The sequence below is a fragment of the Geotrypetes seraphini genome, chromosome 14 (genome assembly GCF_902459505.1).
Source record: "Geotrypetes seraphini chromosome 14, aGeoSer1.1, whole genome shotgun sequence".
In the NCBI taxonomy this organism is placed as follows: domain Eukaryota; kingdom Metazoa; phylum Chordata; class Amphibia; order Gymnophiona; family Dermophiidae; genus Geotrypetes; species Geotrypetes seraphini.
In genome coordinates, this window is record NC_047097.1 from 17797970 (window position 1) to 17816595 (window position 18626).

General features: G+C 42.4%; 1 protein-coding gene across 4 annotated transcripts in view; it reads left to right on the forward strand.

Moving 5' to 3' along the window:
- Positions 1-18378, forward strand: part of LOC117348494 (transient receptor potential cation channel subfamily M member 7-like) — a 148638-nt gene extending 130260 nt beyond the window's left edge. For all 4 annotated transcript variants that reach the window (XM_033920707.1, XM_033920708.1, XM_033920709.1 and 1 more), the window contains 8 exons: positions 718-768; positions 872-937; positions 1760-2043; positions 4276-4358; positions 7968-8173; positions 12202-12253; positions 16166-16272; positions 18117-18378. In XM_033920707.1, the coding sequence (XP_033776598.1) occupies positions 718-768; positions 872-937; positions 1760-2043; positions 4276-4358; positions 7968-8173; positions 12202-12253; positions 16166-16272; positions 18117-18238 (971 nt within the window). In that variant the 3' untranslated portion in view covers positions 18239-18378. The remainder of the gene's footprint in view (positions 1-717; positions 769-871; positions 938-1759; positions 2044-4275; positions 4359-7967; positions 8174-12201; positions 12254-16165; positions 16273-18116) is intronic.
- The last annotated feature ends 248 nt before the right edge of the window (positions 18379-18626 follow it).

An 18626-nucleotide genomic window follows, 5' to 3' on the forward strand; every position in this document is an offset into this window, starting at 1 on the left:
CAACTCTCCTTCTTCCTTCCTTCCCCTCTGTGGGTAGAGAGGGATAAATGCCAGATTGTCATCTAGAGCAATGTTTTTCAACCTTTATACACCTATGGACCAGCAGAAATAAAAGAATTATTCTGTGGACCGGCATCAGTCCGTGGACCGGCAGTTGAAGAACACTGTGCTAAGTCATGGGCCAGACCCCGCCCATCTCTACCCAAGCTCCACCCCAGACCCCGCCCCCATAATAGTACTAATTGCACCTTGCACGTCCTGTGCCTCATCTGGAAGCCTTCCCTCTGACGTTGCACGTCAGAGAGAAGGCTTCCAGTTCAGGCGCAGGATGCCCGTAGGAGCCACTGTCCGTGGCTTTGTACACTGAATCAGTTAGGAAGAGGGAGCTGGCTCGAAGATAACGCCGCATCAATCACACCGCAGACCGGCGGTTGAAGAATACTGATCTAGAGGAGTAGACTAGGGGAAAAAATATGAGCAACCTGATACCGTTCTCATCAGTCCATCAGCCAGCAAGATGTTTAACTGCTCTCCAGCAGTATCTAACACTGTAAATTTACAGAGGTTAAAAAAAAGAGTGTAAAGCTTGTAATAATGGCCCAGAGATTAAAACTGAGCAATGAAATCACAGAATCTTGGAGACAGCACAGTCCTTTCACATACAGTAATCCCCAAATGGTAAATAGCCTGTATCACCTTATACGTTTCTCTTTTTAGGCATCTCTTCTCCTTTCAAGCCAAAGATGGACAGCGCCTTTTACTATTCAGGTTGTAAAGTTTAATCACACAGACATTCAAGCCTTTTATTTCATTCTGTTCACATGTGGGTTATATTCCTAGTACTTAATTCTCCCTCTTTTTTTTTGGGTAGCCGTGGAAAGAAATAATTTGATGCGCTTGTCCCAGAGCATTCCGTTTACTCCGGTACCTGCAAAGGGTAAGAAGCTGGGGGGGGTAACCCAATCAGGGAGGAAGATATGGAAGTTTCAAGTTTTATTAAAAATTTGATAAAATGCTTATAACAAACTTCTAAGCGATTAACATTAATAAAAATAGGCCTCTAAAGACATATAAGAGACAGACATAAACCTTGAGTAACTTGAATCTAGGGTAAAGGGTAGAACTACAATTTGATCAAAAAAGAAGAAGAAATTTGGGGAAAAAACATCCCCCAATAATCCCCCATACCCCCAATTGGCATTGTTCTCCTCCCCTCCTCCTGACTGGATCTCTCTTCTTACCTCATCTTGAAGCTACGGTGATTGTGTTATGGGGTTTTATTGTGTTGTTCATTTTAAATTGTATTTTGTGTATGATATTATGTATGTTGCTTGTTACCCACATAGAATTGTTGGATATGTGGAATATACATTTTTAAATATATAAAACGGTGCTGAGCTGGTGCCAGGGCTTTGAGGATATACAGATATTCAAGGCCCCGAACTAGCCCCGCATGATACCACAACCTCAAGATGAGGTTAAGAAGAGAGTGCCAGTCATTTGGGGGGAGGAGGGGGGGGGGGGGAAGGAGAGCAATTCCAGTTACTGCAAGAGGCAGGATGGAGGCCAGAAATATTGGTTATCAAGGTGGGGGGCAGGGCTAGAGGAGAGAAATGATGCCTCCATAGTAGCCCACCCTAGATTTCAGGAAGCCCAGTGTCTCTAATAACATCCCGGGCAATTATGAGAGAAAATATGGTATTTCCTTTTCAGCTTTCATTGTTTGGCAATGTTATTTTTCTGCACGATAATGTCCTAGGTGAACCGGTCACTGTGTACTGCCTGGAAGAAAGCTCTCCCAGTATCATGAACAACAGTATGTCATCCTGGTCCCAGCAAGGCCTCTGCGCTAAAATCGAATTTTTAAGTAAAGAGGAGATGGGAGGAGGTTTGCGGAGAGCTGTGAAAGTAGCCTGTACCTGGTCAGAATATGATATCCTGAAATCAGGCCAGCTTTACATCATCAAATCCTTTCTTCCTGAAGTAGTGAATACCTGGTCAAGCATCTACAAAGAAGATACAGTGTTACATCTCTGTCTCAGAGTAAGTGGGCTATTTTACTTACATTACTGCATTCTTATCAAGCTGGGGGCCTGGCTTGCAAGTTTAAATCAGTGGTTTCTAACCCTGTCCTGGAGGACCACCAGTCAGTCGGGTTTTTAGGACAACCCTAATGAATATGCATGGAGAAGATTTGCATGCCTGTCACCTCCATTATATGCACATTTCTCTCATGCTTATTCATTAGGGCTATCCCCAAAACCCGACTGACTGGTGCTCCGTCCAGGACAGGGATGGGAAATGCTGGTTTAAATCATTGGGAATTTGTTGTGATCTTCACCTCTTTCCCTTCCAAATAAATTAGTCCAGACCAGAAATTGTTCTGAGCCAAAGCATTTATTGAAAATTTTAAGAGCTTTTTGCCTAGGTTACCATATGGCTCCAGAAAAATGAGGACGGATTGAGATATCCGGGTTTTACTTCTATTGAAAGCAATGGAAGTAAAACCCAGATGGCTCAATCCGTCCTCCTTTTTCTGGAACCATATGGTAACCCTATAAAATTTTGCCAAAAATCAACAATAGTAGAGTAGGACAATATTAACAGTTCCAATAACTCACGTTATGTTTGGACTCTCCCTTTGAGATGTAGAACCCCTCCCTTAACCTCTTTCCCTAAAATACCTCATAGACCTGGAGTCTGAACTCAGATGTGGTCGGTGGTCAAAGATGCTGTGTGTGGCAGCTTCTGGCCCTCCTTGTCACAGATCTGTGGAGTATCCTCTCCTTCTTTTCCAGGACCATGTGTTCCTTGCTGCTCCTTCATGTTCCAGAGATATTTACTTACTCTCTGAAAGCAATCTAGCCACAAACTCCTTCTTTTTCTGGGGTACTGATTTAGCCAGTGGTTTTAGCCAGCCAAAGATCCAGATAATTATTGGGTCTGGTGTTTTACACCAGTTTGAGTTTCTATCCAACATAATTTTTCTTCTATCATTATCTTGACAGTTTGGAGACCACTCCCTTGTTCTGGAAACAGTTCGAAATGCAATACTTTCATAGTGCCACAAGAGGTCTCTGCCATTTAAGTGTAGCAGGATGCCACAATCTGCCTTCCTATCTAGTGGCTGGAGGAATATTCTGGGTCTTTGCTCCAGAATAGTGCCAATCAAACTACTGAAGAGATGGCTAGCCCAGTAGCAGTAAATCCTCAGGAATTGAAGGAAATTAAAAAAAACAAAAAACAGCCAAACTCTGGAGCACAAGGCCTCTTAAGGAGGAGAATGGAGAATCATCAGGGAGATTTTGCCCCAACAGGGAAATTGAACAGCAGCCAGTTCAGCATTTGTGTCGGGGAAAGCATTGGAACCCAGAAGTACTGGGAGTACATGCCGGAAGCCTGAGTGAAAGGAGGTGGTACTCAAATCCTAAGTGCCTCCTGCTTGCCTAGTCCAGAGAAGTTAAGTGCGAGGAACAGTGGTTAAGGAGTGAAAGAAATGAATTCTTGGAAAGGAGAGAATCGAATTCCTTCTAGTCTAGTCCGTCCCAGCTTCCTTCAGATATTTGTCCATTGTGAGTTTTGTGTATCTGTTCAGAGGTTATACATTGATTATACAGCCAGCTCTTTAAACCCATTCCAGGATTATGGAGGAGACTTTGATTATATAGCCACAGACCCTCCCTCCCCCCCAAAAAAAATATGTGTTCCTTTAGCCCAGGGGTAGGGAACTCCGGTCCTCGAGAGCCATATTCCAGTTGGGTTTTCAGGATTTCCCCAATGAATATGCATTGAAAGCAGTGCATACACATAGATCACATGTATATTCATTGGTGAAATCCTGAAAACTCGACTGGATTGCAGCCCTCAGGGAGGGACTTTGAGATCCCTATACTAGAGTTTGCCTTTGTGCTTTATTAATATTTAACATATAGTACGTTAAAGCAGGCTTTAATCCATCCCATGGGCCTTTCTGACTCGTATATTTCACTCCTCCCTTCAACTCAGAGATAGAAAAACCATCAGCGTCAACCGACATTTAACGGGGCTATTTCCTTGGTATTTTTCTTTTGATTGGTACAGCTCTCACCTTGCACCAGGCTGGTCTGAGTTCAGTTGCAGAGAGCTGTGAACAGGCCAAGGTCTCAGGATGTCGGTGATGAATATACATGAGGCAGATTTGCATGTCGACCTTGAGAACTGAACTTGTATAAGTCTACCTCTCAAACTAGCAGGAGAAATGTTTTTTGTTGGTTTTTTTTTTTTTTCATTTTACAGGAAATTCAGCAGCAGAGGGCAGCACAAAAGCTGTTATATGCCTTTAATCAGACAAAACCTAAATCCATTCCGTATTCCCCAAGGTAAGTACTTTAAGCTGACTGTAGCTTCCTATGATTTTAGACATGACACTGAGCGGTACACCGTCAATAGCACGCAGGACATTGACGCACTGACAATTCCGCTGTCAAATGCATGCAGCGACAAGTGCGCGCATGAAGGGAGTGGAATTGTAAGTGTAGGGGGGGGGAAGGTTGCAGCAGTATTGTAAATCAGAGTGCGTCGGCATTGGACCCCCCCCCCCCCGAGCATGTCATTGGAAAGGTTTCCCCCGGAGCAAGTTGTAAGTGTTCAGAGTGCGATTTGTAAGTGTAGTGGGGGGTTCCTTCCCCCACACCCCCCCTGAACAAGAGCGCGAGTGTAGTGGGGGTTCCCCCCCCCTCAGAGTGCAAACGGGAAGGCACACATTTGTTTTGTGCGCAAATGTCAGGGCAGAATTGTTGGCGCGCTAGTGTCTGCACGCATTTGACGGGTCACCCACTGGGCTGGTGAGTGGCTCCAATAGGTGAGTTTCCAGTGGGTGCTGTCGGGGCATGCCATTAATTTCAGCGCCTATTGGGAACAGGAATAGATTGTGCATGAAGTTCTGGGCCTGCTGGAATCAGACAGTGCATACTACACAGGGCCAGCCCCACCACTAGGCAAGACTAAGTGGTAGCCTAGGGCAACAGCTTCTCGGAGACAGCAAAAATCAGCTGCAGTTGGAATAAAACAATGGAGCTCGACAGCCACATTAACTCAAAGAACTATCAGCACATACGTTAAACTTCATTTTTCTCATTTTTTGTGTGTGATTATCTTAAGCCCATAAGTGTTGCTGTACTGGGACAGACCAAAGGCCCATCAAGCCCTATATCCTGTTTTCAACTGTGGCCAGCACTTCTAACTGCGTACACCACTGGCTCCTTTTACTAAGGTGCGCTAGCGTTTTTAGCGCACGCACAAAATCACTAAAGTTGCTAAACCACGCGGTACGCTTCTAGAATAACGCCAGCTCAATGCTGGTGTTAAGGTCTAGCGCGTGCGCTATTCCGCGCATTAGGGCCCTAATGCACCTTAGTAAAAGGAGCCCCATGTCTTCGCGTCTGTAATCAGTCTTCTGTGTATGCTTTTCAGCTTTTCAGGGCTATAAAAAATGATAAATAGTGGTAGTTTAATGTTAAAAACATGGTGTAAATAACAATGTTTTAAGGTTCCCTTTAAATTTAGGGCTGCTTTTTACAAAGCTTTGGTAGCGGCTGCTGTGGTGATCGCTCCAATGGCCTTAGGGATTTAATGGACGTCGGAGCATTTGCCTTGGCTTTGTAAAAGGGGGAGGTGTTAATCTTTAAAACCTCAACTCTTAAGTAAGCCTCAAGACCAACAACAACAGCAATTACAACAGAAGTCGGGACCTGATTTAATGAATATATCCAATATATTGGAAATGTCTGACAGAGAATTAGTGACCCCTGCAACCTTATTATTGACAGTAGCTCTCGCACCAGATAAAAACTGGTTGCTGAGACTTTTCTTTAAAAATAAGCAAAAAGAGTTTTTAGGTTGTAAAATTCAGATGTTCCCAGATTTGGCCAAGGAGACGCAGAGAAGGAGAAAAGAATTTCTGTTAAGGAAATCTGGTGTTTTATCTCTGGGGGCGACTTTTTACTTGCGACACCCATGTAAATGTGTTGTTAATTACCATTCTCATAAATATGTTTTCTTTGAGCCATCTCAACTGACAACTTTTCTCACAACTGCATCTTTGGAGAAAGAAAGTGCTTAGTTTAAGAAAGGGTGCCTCAATCTCATTCGACTAGCTATTATTTTGTTTTATAATAATTTCTTTCTGTCGCCTATTTTCCTTCTTGGATCTTATTGAGGACTTGAGTAGAAATTTATGCTTATATGTTCTTTGATATATGTTTTCATTTGTATTAATTTCTTGCTAAATTTCCTTTCTGTACAAGTTATAATATGCTTGAATATATTGAAAATTTCAATAAATATTAAATTAAAAAAAAAAAAAAACTCAACTCTTTGTTCCAAGGGAAGACCAGTGCACAGTCCCAAACTTGAACAATTGTCCTGCTGCTGGATACCATTCCCTAAAAGCTCCTATAATGAGCACTATCAAATTACACATCCCAAGTCGGAATGCATATTTGTTAGTTCTCATTTAGTCTATTAACGTGCTTTAAAAAATTTAGGGGACCTTTTAGTAAGATGCGCTAGAATTTGGACTCCCCCTCCCCCCCTTTCACAAAGCCGTGTTAGGTTTTTTTTTGCCGGCTGCGGCCTTATTAGCTTTGACACTCGTAGGAATTCTTTGAGTGTCGGAACTAACACCGCTTCAGCCAGCAATAAAAAAAGCCTAAAAGGGTTGTGTTTTTTAATGATTTCTTTATTAATTTTAAAGCCATAAGTAAGTGCAAAATAAAATACAATCATATAATTCTATAAAAGCACTTAAATACAATTATAATCTATGACAAAAAGATTATCACTCCCCCCCCCCCCATAATTATATCTAAGAACTACACTCAAATTGAGAATTGAAAAATACATTCCAACCACCCACCCTGAAGCATTGAGATAAAGCATCAGATTACTGCGTCTCAATGGCCACGAATTTGGACTTGGAGGATGAGATGTAAGAGGGGGGGTTTAATGTGTGTGCACTAAGGCCAGATTTAACACAGCACCTTTGAAGAGCTTTTAAAAAATATATATTATTGCAGGTTGTACATGAATATTGTCATTGGTACGTAGATTTAAGGTGAGAGCAATAATTGCTTCCTATTTCGGAGGCACTAACTTCCAAATTCTATAAAGCGCACCTAAACCTAGGCCTTTGTGTTTGGATTGCTCCTTCTTCTGTGGAAAGTTGAATTTTCTTTTTTCTGTTTTCCCATTTAAAAAATCTGTAACGCATGCCGAAGCAGGCAAAATGCCAGAAAACCTTTTAGCATATTTCTGTGATAGCCTGCTTCTAAAGGGGTTTGAATTTGATAATATATTAAGGTTATTGTAGATAATATGAAATATATTTAGGAGGAATAATAGAACTATGTTTGATAAATATTTTTATGAATATAATTGTTATAAGCTTAATTTGTATTCATATTTTTGTATAATTGTATATTCCTTCAATAAAAATGTTATAGAAGAAAGAATGGGGGGGAAGGGATCAAGGGGGGGGGTGTAGAATGGAATGGATTAGGTCATATGGAAATATATTTTGGAGGAATGATAGAAATATGTATGGAAATATTATTATTGTGAATCTAATTGTAATGAATATCTCTTTGTATTATATTATTGTATATTTATTTGATTCCTTTAATAAAAGGTTATAAATTAAATTAAGGGCTTAATGCTCTTTAGAAGAAAGGCCCCTTAGGGCATGTTAAATTGATTTAACATGCATAATTGATCAGTTTGCATAAAAAAGATTTTAAGGTACATTAAAGATTTTTTTTAAAAATTAAAATGCATGTGTGAACTGAAGGGGTAACACATCCAAAATCCGGGAAAGGGCCAAACAAACGGAAAAGTTATGCCCTACGAAATCCAGTTTGGTGTCAGAAATATAATTTTACCCTTTTTTTATTTGAACACTGTTTAAAGTGTTTCCATGTCTCCCTGATAAGGTTTCTGGAGGTTTTCCTCTTGTACTGCCACTCAGCGGAAGAGTGGTTCACCATTGAAGAGTGTATGGCTGGCAAATTCAAGAAATACAATAATAATTGTGGGGCTGAAATAAACCCAGGGAATGTCCTGGAGCAGAGCATGCTGGCATTCAGCCACTGGACTTACGAATACACCCGAGGAGAATTGCTAGTCCTTGATCTCCAAGGTAAGACTCGTATTACCGTGGAAGGAGGAAGCCACTTCTCCTCCAGTTTCTTGGCCGATATTTGAGAGTGGAGTTGCTCAGTGGCAGAGAAAGGCACTCTAGTCATTCACTGTACATGGTGCCACTTCTGCCCTACGAGATGCCACTTCTGCCCTACGAGGGGCCACTGAGAAGCTCTCAGCCCAACCAACAAAGTTGGGGCAGCTTCCATCGAGGGCTCTACATTCAGTCAGTGATTTTTCTACTTTTTTCATTCCATTGTACAAATCTGGAATGAAATTGGTGGTGTTGCGAGGGTGAACCCCATTCTCATACCCCCCAATTAAGGAGGTCAAACGGAAAAAACTATATGATGGCCTCCTGGCCACTCAAGCAGCCAAACTAGACAACCAAATCGCCAATCTACTGACAGCATCCCTCAACTACAAGACTTTTAGAAAAGAAATAAAGACCATACTCTTCAAGAAAACTCTGAAAAAAGAAATAATACCGCAAGTCTCAAACTCCACCTCTCACTAAAGCCAACTACCCCAAACAAATAACCTTACCCATTTCTCACTCTTTTTGAAAATGACCAATTTTTTTTTGTAAGTTCTTGTTGTAATACATCTTGGATAATTCTTTTGTAATCCGCCTTGAACTGCAAGGTAATGGCGGAATAGAAATCCCTAATGTAATGAATGGTGCCTGTGGCGGTGGCGCCCTTCCTCCATTCTCTTCTCCGCCTCCCACCCGCATGCATGTCCCCTTCCCCCTTTCAAGGAACTCAGAAGTGACGTCAAAGAGAGCCGACACCGATGCTGTGATGCTGCTTGCGCTGGAAAAATTAAAGGGAGGGAAAGGAGGTGCACACGTGCAGTGGGGGAGGAGTCGGGAAGGAGCGGGGGGTAGAGAGGAGGATGGGTGCCAGCGCCCCCCCCCCCCAAGAAGGTGTCCATGGTGGACCCTTCCCTTACTATGCCACTGAATGAAACAAGTAGAAAATCACTGGACTAAGTGTATAGCCCTCAATGGAGACTGTCCCAACTTTGTTGGTTGGGCTGAGAACTTTTCAGTGGCCCCTCGTATTTTACATGGTGCAGAAAGGGTTCTTAAATAGATGGGGAAGGTGTGTTCATGTGTGGGTGAGGTTTGGTTTGTCTTAGCTTTAAGTTTCAAGCTTATTTACAATTTGATTGATCGCCTGATCATAGATTCAAGGCGATGCACAATTCTAAAAACAGTTTATGGGAAACAAAAATTAATATACCAAATACATGACTTACAGGGCAAACAGAACCAATTCGGAATGTAGGGATGGAAATACAATAATTGAAGGCAAATGAGACAATCAAGGAAAACTACAAAAGGAGGATTTTTTTTTTAAGAGTTGAGTCTTCAACGGAGTTTTACGATGTCTAGCAGTCAAAAGCATCTTTAAAAAGAAAGCATTTCAACTGGCTCTTAAATCTATCAATATTTCGTTCTTCCTTCAAATGAAAAAATATATTGTCTCCGCGTATTAATGGTTTTAAGTGAAGGAACGGTTAGCAGATGTTGATCACTAGACCGAAATAATCTAGTGGAAGCGTAGGGAATTAGAATCTTATCGATGAAATCTGGGGGACTTGTAGAGCTGAGCCTTAAGCGATAACAAACATATTTTGTAAAGGATTCTATGCGACACTGGAAGCCAATGAGATTTTTTGAGAGGTGGTGAAACATGATCAAATTTCTTTGCTTTCATTGCAGTACATTGCAATTAACCTTTAATGTTTTGGGGGTTAGCGACAGTTAAAAGTACCACAGACAGTAAAAAAAGGTGGAAACGATACAACCTCAAAGGTTTGTGGGACATCGGTATAGTGTAATCTCAACTTTATTATCTGTGTGAGTAAGATGTATTTTGTAATTTATACTTCAGAGCACCTAACACAGCTTAGTAAATGGGCCTAATGTGACATAGTAACATAGTAGATGACGGCAGATAAAGACCCAAATGGTCCATCCAGTCTGCCCAACCTGATTCAATTTAAATTTTTATTTTTTTAATTTTTTCTTCTTAGCTATTTCTGGGCAAGAATCCAAAGCTTTACCCGGTACTGTGCTTGGGTTCCAACTGCCGAAATCTCTGTGCTGTATTTAATAATTTATTATTACCTGTACAGGCACAAAATAAGGGCGCTGGCCTTTGACCTGGGGGCCACCGCGGGAGCGGACTGCTGGGCACCATGGACTACTGGTCTGACCAGCAGTGTCAATTCTTATGTTCTTATATAGGAGCCAACTTTTCACGATGACTGGGGGGTGCTACACACAATATAAGCTGATGTCTATTTAAATATTTGAAAGGTATTAATATAGAAACGAATCTTTTCCAGAGAAGGGAAATTGGTACTACTAGAGGACATCAATTGAGGTTCAAGGGTGGTAGACTTAAGTCATGTTAGGAAATTATGTTTCACAGAGAGGGTGGTGGATGCCTGGAATGCCCTCTGGAAGGGGGTGGTGGAGGAGAAAATGGTGACGGAATTTAAAAAGGATCTCTAACTAGAATAAGAATGGACAGACTTTTAAGGTCTGAATCCCGCAAAGAGATGGTTTGGGTCGACTGGAGTGAGCTTCAACGGCAGATGGAAACTAAGGTCAGTACCAGGTAGACTTCTAAGGTCTATGGCCCAGAAATAACAGAAAAAATACATTTTAATTTAATCTTGTTAAGCCTGTTACAGGGCAGACTGGATGGACTGTTCAGGTCTTTATGTGCTGTCATTTCCGTGGGCTAGATTCACTAAGCCCACCGATTAAGTCTTGACCACTTTGTGACCCGATTTCCCTCCGATCCGATTCACTAACCTCGTGGCCGATCATCCTCCAATCCGTGCGTGCAAATGAGGGGAAACGGCATGGAAAGTGGGCAGGCAGCGATTCACTAACCAAAAATTGGAACACCGAGTGGGCTGGCCGATCAACAAACAAGCGACTGCTGGGGACCAGTCGCTCATGTCGTTTGCGACTGCATCTCCTGCTCTCTGCCCCGATCGCCGCCCTGCTACTGCCCCGACTCTCCTGGCCTTCCCCTGCAGTGCGAGCCCGTGGTTTTAACCTGCGGGTTTAAAGCGGGTTAAAACCAGGGGCTCGCTATAAAAGTAAAAAGTAAAAAAAGTACAGTAAAAAAATGTCGCTGCTCTGTAAGCATGTGCAGACCATCTACAGATGGTCGGGATTGCTATTCAGCGATCCGTGCAGTAGGTTGGAGGCGTGATTCTGAGTGTCCTCATTTGCATGAGAACGCTTCGTGGATCAGCCCCCTGCCCATGGATCGGATCAGATCGGATCCATGGGCTTAGTGAATCTAGCCCTATGTTCCCTCTTTGGAGTAATGAGTTTGCTCAATATTGGGAATGCTCAAGCACCCACAGACTGTGGCGTAGTAAAGGGGGGCGGGGCGGTTCGCACTGTGTGCCGTCTTGCTAAGGGTGCGGCACCCCTCCTACCCCCTGCTCCTCCTTGCCACACCCACCCCTTGCATTCTCCCGTACCCTTTTTACTTCTCCAGTGTGAGGTTGCTGTCCATGTTGGCATCGGCGCTCTCTCCGATGTCACTTCCGGGACCTGCGCCTAGAAAGTGATGTCAAAGGGTGAGCCGACACCAATGTGGGCGTGCTGTTCACTCCAGAAATGTTTAAAAGGTACGGGGGAAGGGGGTGCGCATGCAGCGGGGGAGGGGAACCAATCACCCTTGCTATGCCACTGTCCACAGAGCTGGCTCTTATGCCCGTGTATATGTAAACCGCTTTGATTGTAACCACAGAAAGATGGTATTTCAAATCCCATCCCCTTTCCTCTTTCAAGTTACCCAAAGTACACGTATTTATGTAGACACAGGGTGCGGTAGAGGCAAGACCAAGGTCTTTCTGGGCAGTAAGTCAACCCGTGAATTGTTGAGCATCTTTCTCACCCTTCCCTACCCTATTTCTTTAATCTAACAAAATAATCCTAGTACTACTAATTAATATTACTTTTTCCCACTGTTTTATTTTATGAAGGCGTTGGTGAGAATTTGACCGATCCCTCAGTGATAAAGGCAGGGGAGAAGAGGTAAGGCTAGCGAGATTCTTAGTGTGCACATGTGATGACATATGTGCGTTTCTGTGACCCTTTCTCCTACTCTTGCAGGAGGTTTTTTCCCCAGGTTGTGAACTCTTTTATTGGCTCAGCATTAGAATTCATGATGAGAGCAGAAATCTGTTAATCTTCACCTCTAGGAGTAAAGGAAAAAAGCTCATCTGTTTAAGAACTGAATGTTGCTAACTCCAAATACTTCAGGCCTCTAGGAAAATAACATTGTTTTTGCTCCTCTGTTATTTGGATGCAAAACCACCTGACTCATTGAGTTAGTAACTGCAAGGGTTAGCAGATGGTACCACCCCTTGGGAGTGGTAGCAGCTGCCTTAGTCCCAGAGAAAGACAGAGTTGTAGCCTGGGCTCAACAGAACATGGTCATACGATTGCATGTTTTTCAATTTGCATTTGATACATGTCTACCCCCTTCTATAACTGCAATCCGCCTCCTACATGACCTGGATTACCGCGACCCCATCTCTCCAGCCCTCCATGCAGAACACTGGCTTCCGGTTAACAAACACTGTGTGTTCAAAGCCCTTGTTATGGCCTACAAGACATTCCACCTCATCACCCCTGCCTATATCACATCCAGACTCCCTCAATAAACTCCCGCCTGTCCACTCCGCTCTCAAGCAGAGCAACGACTATACATCCCTCCAGGAAGATCCCTCCAAATTGAAACAGCTCATAAACGCTCATACAGCCACTTCATCCCCCGTCTTTGGAACCAATTGCCTGCCCAGATAAGATCACAAGATGATCTTTCGGAAAACGCTGAAGACCCATCTCCAATTGAACAGTGCTAATGGACTGCCTCTTTCCTTTCTCCTCCTTCTCCTGTTCCCTGCTCCCCTACCGCTCCCCCATCTCTGCACTCCCTTCCCTTGTTCCCACCCCTCTTCTCTCTCTACGTCCCCTCATCTGTCTCTTCGAATGCCTATAATTTTTTTGTCCTGTAACTTTACTGTGAATATCAATTGTAACCCATTCTGAGCTCCTGGGAGAACAGAATAGAAATCTATTAATTAATTAATTAAATAAATGGTAAGGCTTAGGATTACTAAAACTTTGTGTTGAGGTATGTCCTTAACTGGCCATCTGACTTGTCCAAGTTTTTTATGGTGGTGAGAGATTTGGGGGGGGGGACAGAAGAATCTAGTATTTTTGTTTCTATTTATTGAAAGCTTCTACTAATGACTGGGGAGTCCAATTCAGAGTGGTTTACATGTGCTTCTGTAAAGGTGTTACAATATAGAGTTAGCGTTTTCTGAGATGGTTTTCAATACAGGCACATTTGTACCATAATCAATCACCCTACTTATATTCACGTATTTATAATAATAATAATAATAAATTTATTCATTTATACTGCTATTACCCAAGAGTTCTTGGCGGTTTACACAGTAAGAAACTGAACAATCAGCAAAGTACATACATATCATAGGATAAAACCAGAATTAAAATTAGAAAAGTAATTACAATGTTAAAAAGACCTAATTGTGTGATAAATTTGTCAAACAAAGTAGACTTTACAAATTTTTGAAAAGAACAGTAAGACATGGCTTGATGAAAACATTCACCGAGCCAACATTGTAGTTTGCCTGCCTGAAACGCTTAGGTCCTTTCAAAAAACGTCTTATATCTGACACCATTTGGCTTAGGATAAGTAAATAAGCTGGAACTTCTTGTAATCCTTGATGGTCTATAAAATTCAAAGTGAGGGGACAAATAAATTGCTGACTCTCCTGAAATCAGCTTAAAACAAATACAAGAAAACTTAAATAGTATTCTTGCTTCCAGTGCTAGCCAATGCAATAATCGATAATATGGGCTAATGTGGTCGTTCTTCTTCAGACCAAATATCAATCAAACCGCAGTATTCTGAATTATAACATAATCAATACTGGCACAAAGTATTTATATACTACAGGGGCTTGTTCTGGAAGTCTATTCCATAAAGCCACATAAGTACGAGTGTTATTTTTATAAAACCGGGGCCTTTTTAATAATAATAATTTTCTTTTATACTGCCATAACCAAAAGTTCTAGGTGGTTTACACTAAAAAGAGCTGGACAATCAGCGAAATAATAATACAGTAAAAAATACAAATATTTATAAAATAGAATTTCACTAATAAAACTCATTAAGTAATAAACTTATGGAACAAAGTGGTCTTAATTAATTTCCGAAAACAGCAATAGGATGACATAAGTAAACCAAGATTGTTGCCTACCAGCTTGAAATGCTAAGAAGGTCTTATATCTACACCCATTAATTTTTGGATAAGCAAATAAGTAGAAGTTTCTAGTTTCTCTTGATGGTCTATGCAACACAAAATGAGGAAAATGGTAAGCTGGAGACAATCCCGATATCAGCTTAAAGCAGACACAGGAAAATTGGAATAATACTCTTGCCTCCAAAGGCAGCCAATGAAGTAAACGATAATAAGGACTAATATGGTCGTTCTTTTTTCAACCAAAAATCAATCGAACAGCTGAATTCTGAATTATCCTTAATTTCCTTAGAATTTTTTGGGGTGTTCCTAAATAGATGATATTATAATAGTCTAAAATAGATAAAAATAATGCCGGCACCAATAGTCTGAACGATAAAGGATCAAAATATTTTTTTATGGTTCTTAATTTCCACAATGTAAAAAAGCATTTTTGTACCACTAAGTTCGTGTGTTCTGCCAGTGTTAAATGTCGGTCTAGTGTGACTCCATAGGCATCTTGTTACAAAATCATGCCCTGAATAAAACAGCACAAAAGAAAAAAGGATGAAAATATTTCCCATGCACACACCTGTCAAGAGTGTAACACTTTCTACTGCTTTCTGAGTTGTGTGATATAATTAGCAAAAGATGTTGTACATGAGATCTTGTTTTGGGATCACACTGGTCCCTTAAGGAGATCTCATTTCAGAGATAAGCCTTTAAAACTCCATCATTGCTCTGTTTCCTCTGAAAAATGTAATTGGAAGTAAATGTTTAATTGTCATTTGTGCAAAACAAGCAGAAAAGCCAACCGGACTTGCAGTAAAAAAAAAAAAAAAAAAAAAAGCAAACAAGAACATACTGCAAGAAAATGTACAGGAATTTATTAAAATCACAAAAAACTAAAATCTAAAACCAAATTGCATAAACTGTATAAAAGGTTTATGTCCAAAACGGCTGGTCCCAATATTCCTGCTGACCCTCCATCCTTTCCTCCTCACCAACTGTGCGCGAGCCCTACCTTCATCCAAAGCATCGTCAGGGTGGCAACACTCTAAACAGGATGCTTGGCCTTGTCCATCGGGGATTTCACTCTGCCGTGTTACTGATGACATCATCAGTAACGCATGACTGCACTGTGTGCCCCCCACACTCTTCCCCACCGCTTGAGCAACCATCCCCCCTACGTACTTCTTGAAATGTTCACCAGCGTGAGTAGCATCTTCCACCTGCTGCTCACACCAGCTTCCTTCTGACATCATGTCCTGGTCCTGCGACCAGGTAGTGACATCAGAAGGGAACTGATGCCGGCACGAACAGCAAATGAAAGATGCTTCTTGTGCTGGCAAACATTTCAAGAGATACATGTTGGGGCGGAGAGGTACCGGTGCCGTGCTACTCCCCCCCCCACCCCCCAATGAAGATGGCAGCCGGGGCGGTCTGACCCGCCCCTCTCTCCTTCTTTACTACACCACTGTCTGGCCTCTCCTTTTATACTTCCTGGCAGCTATCCTCCTGGCTCCACCCCTCCCATGTCACTTCCTCTTTATGTGTGACCTTGGGGTTTAAAGTGGTCCTGCGAAAGGGGCAGTTGTATTTCATTCATTATTCTGCATTATCTCCTTTTTTTCTCTCTACATCACTCATATTCTCTTATTGTTTTCTAAAGATCCTATGATATGGTGTTTGGTCCAGCAAACTTGGGAGATGATGCAATCAAAAACTTTCGTGCAAAGCATCACTGCAATTCCTGTTGTAGGAAGCTTAAGCTTCCAGGTAAGAGGTTACATTTCCTATTATCTGCCCCTCGATTTGCAATTGGATACAAGGCTCTGGTCTAAGAAAATGAAACCATTCTGCGGAATAAGAGTGACAAAGGACTAAGCTCAAGTGGATGAACTATTAGAAATAAACTTATCTTAATTGCGTGAAGTATATGATATTGGGTTAATTTTCAGTAAAACATCTTTGGAATAATTGGAATCATCTAATCTAAATGTTTCAAATTATTCCTATGTTCAGTGGCACTAACCTCCAGATTCTAGAAAGGTCATTAAAAGGTTGGGCGCCCAAATATGGGTGTGGATCCCAGATGGATGCAGAAATTAATTAGTCAATTAGATGCCAAAAATTGGTTGCCTTCCCCCGCTCTGTTTCTTTTCCTCCCTTATATGTCATTATGTGATGTATCCGCTATTCCCCAAGCTTTGTTATGGGCTTCTTAACTCGTACATCGCCATAAACCTGTACTGGATAAGTGTGATACAGAAATTCAGATTAAATTAGATTAGATTACGATTTATATGCAGATCTGCCCTCTGCCTTGTCTATAACATGGGTGGCTAAATTTCATAGTACACAACTCAAAAGAGGCGTGGCCATGGAAGGTGCATGGGTGGGTCAGGGGCATTCCCAGAAATTAGGCACCATGTTACAGAATACTTGGATTTCTGCATCCAACTGCCTTCAGTTGAGCGCAGGGATTTACACCAGGTTTCGAGAGGCGTAAGTCCTCACGCCCAAAGCATGGGAATCCATTGTAAGTGCTATTCTATAAAGATTGCTTAGCGTTAAGCAACCTTTTTAGAACTGGTGCATAGTATATATCGTAATACCACCTAACTTTAGGCCCTATTTATTGAATCCAGCCTTAAGGGGGCAAATTTTATAAATGATGCCTGATTGTAGGCAGCGGTAGGCGTCCTACCACTGTCTAACCAGCCAATCGGGACACTTGTTTGTTTGTAAAAACACCCGAAAGGCAGGCAGCCTACATTGTAGGTGTTTTTGCGAGCATAAGGAAGCACATAGGGCCGGCTAGACCACGGGCGTGGTTTCATCTAGAAATGGCCTTAGGTGAGCTTAGGTGGTCCTAGGCATCTCCCTAGGGCCACAATAGGTGCCTGAAATGTAGGCCAGCAAAATGCTGGTCTACATTTCAAATAGATGCAGCCACTGAGTCGATCGTGGCAAGGGAATCTCCCTGCTGCGATCAGTTTAGTGGCTGCAGCAGGGAACACCCCCCCTCCCCATGAAGACAACCAGCAGGAGGGTTGCCCACTCCCTCCTGCTGAAACCCCTGAAGCCCTCCCCCCTAGACGTCCCCCAGCAGGAGGAGTGCCCAATTCCTCCTTCCACCGCCCCTGAGACATACCCCGGCAGAAGCGATGCCCAATTTCTTCTGCTGCCACCCTCCCCCTAAATATCACCGGCAGAAGGGATGCCTAGTCCCTCCTGCCGGAAACCCACCCACCCCCGAAGATCACCGGCAGGAGGGATATCTCAGGGGGTGTCAGCAGGAGGAATTGGACACTCCTCCTGCCGTGGACATCCCAGGTGGGTGGTGGGGGTCTGGTAGAGAGTGGACATCCCTCCTGCTGGTTGACTTCATGGGAGGGGAGGGACGGGTTCCCTGTTGCGGCTGCTAAACTGATCACCGCAGAGATTTTTTTACCCATGTCATTCTCTACTTGAAAGGTCCCAACCCAGATGTCTCAATTCCAATTAGCACATCCTCTCAGTGTACGTGTGTCTTTACATTGGGCAAGAGTCCGAAGTTCCTTTACAGTAAATAAGCATGCCATGAAGGGATTCACATCAAGCGTTTCATTTTCTTTTAGATCTGAAGAAGAACGAATATACACCTGATGAAGAGGCTTTTGCGCACAGTGATGCTTCAGTGTTTACCTTTTCTGGTACCTGCCCAGAAGAGTCCGTTCAACCTATTCATACGGTGCTCTAGCAACAGGACTGAACCCTTCATTGTTTTAAACCCATGCAGAAATGTTTACAAGACTGTTTTGTCACAGATATTTTTATTTAAAAATGGACGCTTCCAGTGCAATTTTCACTATATGCGACATAAAGCAGTGTAGGTGCCTATATTAAGGTGATTTTCTTATAGAACGCATCTTTATGAAACTCAAAGAATCCCATTGGGCAAATATAATCTATTTAATTACTCACCTTCCCAAATCTTACAGTATTCTGCTTTTATTTTGCAGCCTGACCTGTTCTGTGAGACAACCATTAGGCGCCTGAAGAGTGTCATTTTGCATAAGGAGATCACCAGGGTAGGAGTGACTGGGTATAATTCTTGAATAATTGGGCACTAGAAGCCAATTATTGAA